We start from the raw sequence: 12,343 nt of genomic DNA on the forward strand, positions 1-12,343 counted from the left end.
CTGTTGGAACTACAACTCTCCTAGCGGCGTCAAATGTGGATCGCGTTTGACGGCACTACACAGGTTACCGAGTGGTATGACCGGACTGAGAGTGAGATGGCTCAGCCTCTATCAGCGCCTATTACACAACACAAACCATAAAAAATGTATTTTGGACCAAAGTTGAAAATAATACAATTTTGTTTGGAAGACAAAAGCAATAGGGCATATGTCTGTCTTTGAACAATGTCATTGACATTGCAGTCATTGACTCACCAGCTGATTTAGTTTTGACTATGCAAACACAGGAAAAGTTGCACATGTTGGTCCGGTGATTAATTGTCCAGTGTTGTATAAGACTGTGTGTGTGTGTGCGTGCGTGCGTGCGCGCGCATTAGTGTGACTGTGTGTTCTAGTATGTGTCTACCTGTGCATATGTTGCAACAAAGCATAGTCAGAAAAGCAATTACCATCTCAACCCTGGACATGGTAGTAAACACGTGGGATTGTTCACTACATTGTCCTCTTGTTCAGCTGCTGAGTTATGTGGCACTGAAAGGCCTGAGATTGGGTTTCGGGGGGGGGGGGGGTCTCAGATGAAGGACTCATTTTTGTGAGGAAGTGAGTTTGTATATATTGGCTTTTGTCATGATTATTAATGGCCATTTCACATTAACCTCAACACGCTAATAAACTCTACAACGGCCCCCCCCAAAATCACCTGGTTGGTGGTGGCGGCGGCACGATGGGGAGAACACACACACTGTTACCACTGTACTACCACCAGCATCAACAGCATCACCTTAACCAACACCCTTTCAACCCTCCCCCCGCAATCCTGGAACAAGATTAATGGAACCTCAACCATTTTTAATTAGCACAGCTGCAGTCATCAATTACAAGCGCCCCACCTCAAATACAAATATTTTTCTATTTGGGTAAAAATAGGGGGGGAGAAAAACTTGATTTATTCCATTGTGAACGGAACGCCTGAACGTTGTGGGATGATAATGTTTCCACCGCCTAATAATGGTCACTACCATGAGGGTCATTTTATTTTCCAGGGGGGGCGGCAGCAGAGGGAGAGCTGGGGGGTGTGGATGTGGTAAAGGGCCCAGCCTGGGTCAGTGGACGGGGGTGGTCCTTGTCCACGCATCTTGCCCAGCTGTTCTACACCAGGGAGAGAGAGGTGGACTCGTGCGGTGGACGTCAGTCTTTTGACCAGGCGTTTTACCGAACATGTTTGCATAAAGATTAGCTCGGTAAAGGTGGAGGGGGCTGTTTGTGCTTCTCACAGGACTGACACGAGCCCGATACCGCTAATCCACAGTGAGGCAAGGTCACCGATATGCACCCACACATGTAGGCGTGAAAAACATGTGTGACCTTTTTTCAGTCACTGTGATGAAACATAATGGAGGTAATGGGTGTGGTCAGCAGCCTGTTCTACAGGCAGGTGTGTGTGTGTGTGTGTGTGTGTGTGCGCGGGCAAAATGGAGCCTGCGTAATCCGTAAGCGCTGGATCGCCACTTTAAACGGGCTGTAGGCGTCTGTGCTGGATGGATTACACCACAGCACAAGGCAGAGAATTCCACTCCACTGCCGTCTTGTTTTTGTTTGTCTCGGTCACTTGGAGTGGTGGGGATATCTTTTTCATCCGAGGGTGCTGTTCTTTTTTTGCAAGCGGTCATCGATATCGACAGTTTACTGACCGCAACCAGCAACGCCGGTGCATCAAATTCACCACGGCTGCTTTTCACTTCTTGCATGTGCCGGAACAGAGCATCCTTGCCGGGAAACACGGCCCCCGCCACCAACAATAAAAACAGCAGAGGAGGGTCTATTGCAGATGCAGTATAATAGGTGACCATTTTCAAATTAAAATCATAGTTGTTTTCATTTTGTTTTGCTACTTTTGCATTTTGTTATCATAGTATTACATATAAATTGAATCGTGATAGAAAAATAAACCACCTTCTATGTTGTAAAAAAAAAAAAAAAAGCACAGCTCTTCGGGACATCGTTTCGCAAGAGATTATCTACTCCCAGTTCATCCCCGCAGTTCCTCATACTTGCTACTATTTGACTGTGATGCGCGGTGATAATAGAGTGATGTGAGGGCGCTTTATGGCTCGAAGATGTGCGAGGCTCTTTTTTTTTTGGTGGTTTCGGAATGCGGGTGTATGAAGGGGTGTGTGTGTGTGTGTGTGTGTGTGCGCTGCGGTGAGCCACAGACGTTTCATTTCTGCGGCCACACACACACACACACACACACACACACCCATACACACACACACTTCTAACCCTCACGTAGGCGTCTGCCCACCGACTCCAGAGAGGAGCGGCGAATCATCTTGAATATTTTATGAAGCTCGGGAACCCCACCTCTGTTTCTCTGCAGACTGACCCCCCCCCCCCCCCCCACCCCCGATAAAATAAAAAATCCTCACTATGTCTGTCAGAATACACACACACGCACATAGACTTACACAACAACACACAACAGAAATGATGTTTTAAATGCAATCATTGTCAAGCCAAAACAATGTCATTTATCAAGGGAGCGTTTGGAACTGTATAATAAGTTTCACATTATTAATACAATTTTTCATCCTCTGTCAAGCCTATCTGATTTATGGCACACGTTTGATCTAAGGTGATCATTGAATTACAATTCCAGTAATAAGAGAGAGAATAGACCAGGTCTAGGCTTCTGCCCAGTGGAGCACATGTGCAGAGATACACACACACACTCGCACACATACGCGTACGCACGCACGTAAACACACACACACACACACACACACACACACACACACACACACACACACACACACACACACACGCATACTGACTAACAAACACACACACACACACACGCACACTGACTCACAAACACACACACAGAGCCTCAAGCCTCAATGCACAGCTATTACACACAACTTGGAATAATCCAGCCAGCCTCCCCATCCATGGTAGACATTTACTGGTACCGGCCAGCAAGCCAATTTGCTAAACATCCATGGGCTACACCAATATACTGGCTTCCTAATTTACAGAAAAGAAGAGAAAAGGGGTGGTGGGGCGATGGGGGGGGGGGGGGGGGTGAACCTAGGCCCCTGTTAATTAGATAAGGGACAAAGCTCATTATTCTAAAATGATATCGAGCTAAGAGAGTAAATATGAGTGGCCTGTTAGGGGGCCTGGTAATGGTACAGGGATGCACGTCGTTAAATGATTTACAGCCAGACTGCGTTTGATGTATAGACTGCACCTTATTTTATTATTAAGTAGGCCCGTGTTACGGTCCCTGGCTCACTCATTTCCCCTCTGCGTCTAATCAAAATCCATATGCAAAGCATAGGCCCCAGCCACCCAAACCTGGATGATGGGTGGGACGCTCTCTTGTCGTGGTTCCCACAATCGCACCCGGAGGAAAAACGCCGGGAGATGTTTGCGCGGCACAAGCGAACGACCAGCGAACGCAAGACTAAATAATGTAGGGTTTGAGGTAATTTGACGTGCGATGGAGCCGGATCGTCATTTGATATTGGGTGCAGGTTTTTACACGTGTATTATTAGCAGGGCTTTTTTTTGTTTGTTTGTTTGTTCCGTCTTTAATCTGTTTGATTGGATTAGCTTGTCTTTCAGGGGCCTTTGGAGCAGTCCCATACATCACCCCCGTTTGATTTTAGTTAAGGGTGAGTTTGCGGAAAAGCCTAATCAGATTGGGGAGCGCTGCCCCAGTTAAGGATGGTAAATAGCGGCGGGAAGGTGCCCCCAGACTCTCGGCACACGAGCCACCAAACAGCATCAGCTTCCCTTCCGGAACGTTCAAATTTATGGCAGCGTTTTATCATATTCTCAAAGGATAATTCGGTTTATCGTTCTGGTATTTTTTTTTCCTCTCTTTATTTACCCTCCTCCCTCTCTCTCTCTCTCTCCATCTCTTCTCCCATTCCATTTTTTGTGTACCTGAGAGGCGCACGATCACGCTCGGAGAGAAAAAAAACAAAACAACAAAAAACATAAATATTTCCATGGCACGGCGGGCCTGGCAGGTGAGCCTAATGAAATTCAGGGAGTGTAATTTGATTTACGAGGCGCTAATGCGGCCCAATATTAGAGAGAAAAAAGCCCTGATACGGCTCCTTGCGCTCTATTTAAGCGCTATCAGAGGCCTGATAAAGAGCCTCCCGTCCTTAGCGCCTGAATCTGAGTTATTGTCGCCCAAATTCATATTGATAGTAATTCTTCCTGCCGCAATTTAGGGCCGGCAATATATAAATATGGAGATAATAGATAATTTTGTTCGCCACTCTGATTGCCATACTTTAAATACAAAATTAGGGGTAAAAGAAAATTGAAGCATCCTGATGGTTTTTAAGCACTCTTTAAGTAAGGCAGGGTGATGTGGGGGTGAAGGATGGTGGGGGATTAGGAGAGTGGAGGGGAGTGGGGGGTGACTTTGACCCAACAATGTCACACAAATCAGATTTCCCCCTACTTTTCGGGAGCTGCTTTTATCACTCCCTTGATTTGCAGTTTTCGGGGGGAAAAAACGTTTTGATTAATAGTCCGATATTCATAAAATCCATTACGGCTCTAAATTAGCCCGGAAAGATCACATCACAACTGCGCCCCCCCCCCCAATCCTCCCATCTACATCACATACCAGGCCAACACACACACACACACACACACACACACACATTTCAGCATCAAGTTCCACTGCTCTTTTGTCAAACTGTTTTTCTGGTAGTTTGACTGTGTACAAGTGTGTACTTTACATGTGTTTTTTTACACTTCCCATGTACAAATGTAGGATTGGGTGTGTATGTGTGTCTGTGTGTTTTAATGTGTGTTCAGGCCCATTGAGCTATGGCTCATAATAATAACAGGCAATAACACAACCAGCACGGGGGGGCTGGCCTCTGTGGCTGTGCGGACCCCCTTTACTCTTCTCCCCGCCCCGCTGCCCGCATCTCCCTCCTCACAGCCGATCCCAACCCCACCCCCCGCCCCCTAAGTTATGAGCTGAATAACAGCAAAACAATATTAAGATAACATTTCCTGATTGTTTGTCAGGCAGCAGACTCCTTCACCCGCTTTCATCACGTCCACCATGTTCATTAAATTGACAATTTGTATTTGCCCTACAGCAGGATAAACAGCGGCTTATCTGATGGGCCTTTTATTATTTATTTCATTATATATCTCGCTGCCTCCCCTCCTCCCTCTTCCTCCTGGGATTGAAGGTAAATATAAATGAGAGGCAGCAACTATGTTCCGCGCGATTGTTTATATTGCAGTCATATGCAGTGGCCCTCTCCTCTGTCTCGGCGGAGCTCCCTCCGCAGTGGTCGCCGGGCACCTATGACCTCCGCGTGATGCCGGGATCTGTTTCAGCTGCTTTCTTGTGATGTTGGAAGATGTGCAAAAGGTGCGACCTCACCTCGCCAGATGTTGTCATTCAATAGTGAACATCGATCTGGTTCTGACTCGTTTTCTCCACCTCATTCGTATACTCGGACACACGTTAAGGTCCCTGCTGTGAAATGCGCCGGGCTAGCAGAGTGTGTGAAGGGGCTGCTGTAGCCCCACCCCACCCCACCTCACCCTCACGGCTGGGAATGCTTCTCTGTTCATTTGAATGTTAAAATAGAGCCATCCAGCCCGACTGATTTGATTGTTCGCAGAGTATATTGACTATATACCGCAGCGCTTTCCACAAGGCTTAGCCAGGCCAGACATCCACCCCCTGTTTACGTTTTTGATTTCATAGCCTGGGAACTAGCCTGTCATCAAGCAGACTTTGTGCACACCACATGCATCTGAATTGGTCCGTATACTTAGCGGGGAAACAATGTTGGGTTTCTTTTGCCGTCGCTTTATCTAACACTGCGCTCGTGCCTAACCAGGTTTCAATTGACTGCCGTTGAAGAATAAACCTACCCCAACCCCACCCCACCCTAACCCAGACACATCCATAGGTTCCGACCCAGTCAGACACCATTTAAGTCGCCCTCAGTCTTCCTCCAATATCCGGGAGAGCTCGAGGCCAAAACGATTTAATCTTCGTTCAGCTAATTTGGTCTGGATTTAAGCTGCCGGGCTGTCGAAGTGCAGAGTGATATGTTTTGAAAAACACAGGATGAGATGCAGGGCTGGAGGTAAAGAGAGGAAAGATAGAGAGAGGGAAGCGCACAGAAATAGAGGAGAGAGGGAGCGGGAGAGGGAGAGAGGGGCAGTGAGAGCGAGGAGGGCGCTGAAGATGATGATCCATTCTGACCCTAGTGAATGCTGTCATGTTTCCCCCTCTAGGTAATCTCTCTCACTCACTCGCTATTTTGCATGTGAAAATGCTCTCCTGACAGTTGCATATCAGATAATTTCTTTCTCCCTTTTTTTCCCTTCCCCTTCCCTCCTCCTCTCGCCAAATAAACAACAGTCTTCACTTTGAAGTTGTCTGTTTGTGTCAGTTTGGCTTGAGGCGAGAGTTGGCCTCTCTCTCTCTCTCTCTCTCTCTCTCTCTCTCTCTCTCACTCGCTCTCTCCCTTCCCTCTTTTATTTTTTCCTTTCCATCTCTGACTCTCTCCCTTTCTGTCTCCCCACTTCAGAGTTTGAGAGCGGTCCTCAGTTTAGTAGATTGTTTTCCCCACCTCCGAACAGCCACAACGCCATACAAATACACGGATGGGAATTTTGACAGAAAAAGGCTGAAAGTGAAATCATCCTTTAAGTCATCAAAAATGGAATGAGATGACAGTGTCAATTGCAGCCAATTTTCTTTCTTTTTTTTTTTTTTTTTTTACTACACAGCCAGTTTCCTGCCAAATGTTACATGGACATTATCAAACACAAAGGACCACTGAATCTTGAAAAAAAACAAAAAAAAAAACTCATTAAAATCAAAAAGGATTACGCTCCCAAAACGCTTTCCCCCGTTTTGCAGGCGTGCAACCAATGCCGCATTTCACCCCCTAGGGGGCGAGGGTGTGAAGTGGCGGCGGCCGTGACGTCTTGCGGCTTTCTAAGCCACAAACATCCCAGCCCGCGGTTTGAGTAATCGGTGGATAGGTTGGCTTCACCTCCGCCAGACGGGGGAGCGCGGAGTCCCACCTGGCCCCTTTAAAACAAATCTGCGTGGCGCGTCCATCACGCCGCCTCGCCTTTGTGTGATCAGAAAGGTAGAAGGTAGGGAGAGGAGAAGAGGCAAAGGGCGTTTGTACGGAGGGGGAGGTAAAAGTCCTTTCATTATCGTTGCAGATGTGTTTATTCCCCTCTGAGGCCTCGCGCGTCAGGGCTTCCACATCAAGCAAATTAACAGACCTCTCTCAGATCTCTTATTTGTCTGATCCGCTTTCTCTTTAGCCCTTACACGATACCCCTCTTTCTCTCTCTGTCTCTCGCTCTCTCCGTCTCCCCCTTCATCTCCGTCTCTCTTCATCCCTCTCTCTCCTCATGTGTCTCTCCACTTCTCTCCGGATTCACTACCTGCTCTCTCTCTCTCTCTCTCTCCCTTTCTCTCTCACGCTCTTCATCTTCCGACCTCTCCTCATCGTCTTTCGTCATTTTTGCATCTCCTCCACCTTTTTTTTCTCGATGATGCGTGTCCCTCTTTCATTTCCCGAAAAGTCCACACGCACACTGCAGCGCACCCCCCCCCCCCCCACCACTCTTGTCTTGCTCCCGCGTACCCCTCCACCTGGGCTCTGTTCTGCGTGGTGCCGTGTTTAGAGGCACTATGCATATGTATGGGGCGAGACGGGTGGATCGTGACGTGATCTGACACGCCGAGACAAGATCAAAGCGCTCCATCTGATCCCATAAAAACAGACGTGGGGCCGTCCCTCTCATCCCGACAAAAACCCAACCAACCAGCCAGCCAGCCCCCACCCGCAGCCCCCCCCCCCCCCCCCCCCCTCTTCTAACTGATACTTCACTCCGCCAGCTCCCAAGCTCCTCTATCTTCTCTCCTCTTCTTCATCCCTCTCTCTCTTTCTCCCCCCACTCGCACTCTCCAGCGTGCCCACGTGCTCAACGTCAAGGCCTGCCTGCTTCTGCGATTACACCCGGCGATAAACAATGGGCTGTTTAGCTCATAAAGCAGGAGTGTTGCGCATAATGTTTACAATAAAAGATAGCATCTCTTCACTCATCTTGTTTACCACTCCCTCGGTGGCGTGGTTCTATAAATACTGGGATTCGGCGGTGGGGGGAGAGAGACGGCACAGGCGCAGACATATATCTTTTGCCCAAATAAAGTCTTTGTCAAATCTCTCAATGAGCGAACGAGAGCTAGGAAACCGGAAGAGCGAGTGATAAAAGCGGGGAGAGGGAGAGGAAGGCGGGAGAGGGATTCTAAATATGCCTTGGAGATTACAGCTAGGTGATAAAGGCGCCATTTTGCGGCAGCCTCGTCCTTCTAGGTAAATGAGCCTAAAATGTCCCCGTAAACAGGGGACGACACCGGCACCGCAGCAAGATTCATCTCCATGCAAGCGTATAGATGGATATGGGAGCTGTCCCTTCTATCTGTCCTCCATTATTTCTCTCTATGCCCCCCCCCCACACCTCCACCCTCCCCGGTAAGGAAGATGTATGAGCTTGAATTATTGATTCAGACACATGCTACATGCCGCTCGGAGTCATTATTTGTTCAGGTGAGTGTCGTGCGCACTCGCCGTGAAACCGATACCGCGGGGATTAAGCGACACAATCAGGACTTAAAGACAGCCACCCTCCCGAAAATAACAAGGCCTCCGCAACAAGACGAATGCACCGCTGCAACCTGACTTCATTTGTTTATGACTTGCGCATTAGTCATTCTGTGCCTAAATTATAGTGCGTGTGGGGGGAGGGTGGGGGGTAAAGATTAATTTGAGCTCAGGCCTTTCTATTGTTTTTGTTTTTTTCCTTGTGTGTGTTTCACGTCTAATAGAAAAAAAACAAAAAACGATGGATAGTGGTTCCACCAGGCCTCTTTAGAACCAGAACCGGCTGGCCCCAGGGGCTTTAAGCATTTGGGTCCATATAGAGAGACAGGAAACAGAGGTTTTCCTGAGAGGAAATATGGAAGCGTGTTTTTGTTTATGCATTTTTTTCCTTACGATTTTTTAAATCTAGTTATTGCATCGTATGAGTTCATGCGTGTAACCCTGCAATTGACTGGCATCCAGCTCAGGGTGTCTCCCTACCTTACGCTCATAGTCAGCCGGGATATGATCCAGCACCCTGGCTGCAACCCTGACCAGGACAAACAGGTAAACACAATTGATTCATTCTGATGGGTGGTAGATATATATTTATATATATATATTTTTTGGACACGTACCAAATACGACAATAGAGGCAGGGAGTGCAACTAGTGATGGTTTGCTTGGATGTTGGAAAGCAGGGAATGTTTGGGTCAAAGTCATTGATCACAGAGGAGCTAGGAGGGAGGAGGTGGGGGGCACACTGTTTAAAGGAGCCAATTGGGGAGGAAGTGGTTGGGGATGGGGGGGTTAAATGTTGCTAGCTGTTCATTTATCCCTGGATAAGTGGTCAGGGACCTCTGGACAGGTGAACTCTCTTCTTCTGCTCCTGGGGTGTGCGTGTGCGTGTGTGTGTGTGTGTGCGTGTGCGTGTGCGTGTGTGTGTGTGTGTGTGTGTGTGTGTGTGTGTGTGTGTGTGTGTGTGTGTGTGTGTGTGTGTGTGTGTGTGTGTGTGTGTGTGTGTGTGTCTATCCGCGAGTATCCGTGTGTGTGCACACACACACTTATTAGTGTGGACTGTAACAGAATTTCTCCAGTCTTCTGGGCCCCGGTGCAAAGCGGAGAATAAATGGAGGAGGTGGCAGGCCAGGACAGAAAAATCAATGCCTGCTTATACAGACATGACATGCCGCCCAGCGACCCCTACCCGCTTCCCCCAGCCCCAATACCCACCCTTACCCCACCCCACACACCCGTGTGCTGTGTGTGTGTGTGTGTGTGTGTGTGTGTGTGTGTGTGTGTGTGTGTGTGTGTGTGTGTGTGTGTGTGTGTGTGTGTGTGTGTGTGTGTGTGTGTGTGTGTCAGGCCGTGCATCATGTGTAAGTTGTGTTACACGGCCACAAGTACGGTTCACAGGCTCGTGTGTTTTATGTGCTTTTATGTGCATTTCCGGCACCTTCTTATGTGCCTTCTGTCCCGCAGGGCTTGGATTTCCAGCTTTTAGCTCAGCTTCGGGAGCGGTAAATAACTCGTGCTCGCTCTGTCTCTCCCTCCCTCACTCTTTCTCTCTCTCACTCGCTGTCTCTCTTTCTATTTGTCTCCCACAGGAAGTTTGAGTGCGGGCGGTGTGAGCGCTCCTTCAGCGAGAAGTGGGCCCTGAACAACCACATGAAACTGCACACGGGGGAGAAGCCCTACAAGTGCGCCTGGCCGTCCTGCCACTACGCCTTCCTCAGCCTGTCAGCCATGAAGGACCACTACAGGACACACACGGGTGAGGAGGACCGTCGGCACACACACATTACGACACCGTGCCACCGACTCAGGCCACATTTCAGCCTAACTATTCTTCTCAGGACTCAACCTTGCGCACAGGTCATTGTTTTTCACAAACTTGTCGGAAGTGTTTTACTGTCCGTAATAATTGCCCCTGAGTCCCTCTTCTTTGGGATGTGGGCATGTGCTGCAGCCCAGTAGTTTAGCCCCCTACTGCATGTCTCTGTAGCGTCCCAGCATGCATCGCCGCCCCTTGATGTCCTTTTAAGTCGACAACAGAAGCAGCGGCAAGCAGCCTGTGGCCTGACAGGCTGACTGAGCGCCTGTAGGAGAGACTGCCATCCGTCATGGGCAGGCGCGCGTGTGTGTATTGGTGTGTGTGTGTGTGTGTGTGTGTGTGTGTGTGTGTGTGTGTGTGCGCGCGCGCATGCACTGGCTGACGTTGTTTTTGTTGCATTGAGCGTGGCGTGCGTCCCTCACACTGGATATAATTTAAAATGTGTTTGAACAGTGATGTAGCGTTGGGGCGCCCTACGACATAATCAGATGTTTTTATTTTCATTTCTTCTCCAGCGCACTGCCCCCCGTCACCCCCCCCCCCCCCACCCATCCCCCCAGCCCCACCCAGCCTCAAGATAAACCGCGATGTGAGGAACGCATTTCCGTCCACTGTGACGCCCAAGTCCTCCCCCGCCAGTCAGATGCAAATTCTGTGATTGGAGTCACGTTTGGGCCGGCACGCACTGAAACAATATCAGTTTAAACGTTACAGATGTTCTCATCCACGGGCACCAGCTGCTGCACAAAGCAAAAAAAAGCAGCCTGAAGCTAAATGCTAAGGAGCAGTGGGTAATGGACGGCCGTGAGTTATGCCGGTTCGTAGGCGGTAGATCGACTAGACCCTCTCCAACATGGAGGCTCCCATCACGCGGGGTCCCTGCCTCAGACCCAAGACTTTATGGTTCCCCATGGTATCCAATTGTCGTTCTGGAGCGTCTTTGCCGTGGAACTTTATTTTTCTATGTCTCTACTTTGCCCCCCCCCCCCATCTCCCTGCATTTACACCTACATCTGTCCCTCCTCCCGCCCCTCACTGGATTCATTGTTCATCTCTTGATTTGTGTGTTTTTTATGTTAATCACCCACTTCTTACACACACCAGCCTTGTCTGAGGACGGGAAAGAAGGCGTAATGTGTGTGTGTGTGTGTGTGTGTGTGTGTGTGTGTGTGTGTGTGTGTGTGTGTGTGTGTGTGTGTGTGTGTGTGTGTGTGTGTGTGTGTGTGTGTGTGTGTGTGTGTGTGTGTGTGTGTGTGTGGGGGGGGGGTCGTCAGCCACCAGGGTTATTTGTAACAGCTGATGAATGAGCCCACTCAAATAAATAAATAAGTGCAAGGCGTCCGACCCGCCCAGCCTTTCCCAGGCAACTGGGCGTTCAAGGGTGGGGGCTGGGGGGGGGCGGGGGGGTCTGGGGGGAGGCGCGGGAGGGCAGCGACAGGGCCACAATTGATTTCCTCATTGCTTCAGTTTGTCGCTTAATCTGGCGATATGCTGATAAATCTTCACACTTTGTCAATTAATTTCCCTGAAAAATGAGGCCCAAAATGGCGTGCACATCAATACAGCGGCGGATTCTGTGTCAAAAAATTAAGCGGTAAAATTAATTGCCCTCCCATCCGCTCCTGCTAAAACATAACTAATGAGGAAGGCAATTATAGCTGCATGCAGACTCCTCCGGGGTTATTTAAAAAACAGATATAGACACACACACACACACACACACACACACACACACATGCAAAAAGAGGTTGTATATTTTGACTTCAAAGTTCTTTTATTGTCTTGCAATAAGGCATATTTCATTCCGGTCGGGGAGGAGGCAGATCATTGG

General features: G+C 48.9%; 1 protein-coding gene across 1 annotated transcript in view; it reads left to right on the forward strand.

The window, feature by feature from the left end:
* Nucleotides 1–12,343, forward strand: part of znf407 (zinc finger protein 407) — a gene marked incomplete at its 5' end in the record, with an annotated part of 125,428 nt that overhangs the window by 69,063 nt on the left and 44,022 nt on the right. The window contains one exon of the mRNA XM_080004817.1: nucleotides 10,286–10,452. Within this exon, the coding sequence (XP_079860943.1) occupies nucleotides 10,286–10,452 (167 nt within the window). The remainder of the gene's footprint in view (nucleotides 1–10,285; nucleotides 10,453–12,343) is intronic.

This window comes from Zeus faber (assembly GCF_960531495.2).
Source record: "Zeus faber genome assembly, chromosome: 8".
Lineage (NCBI taxonomy): Eukaryota > Metazoa > Chordata > Actinopteri > Zeiformes > Zeidae > Zeus > Zeus faber.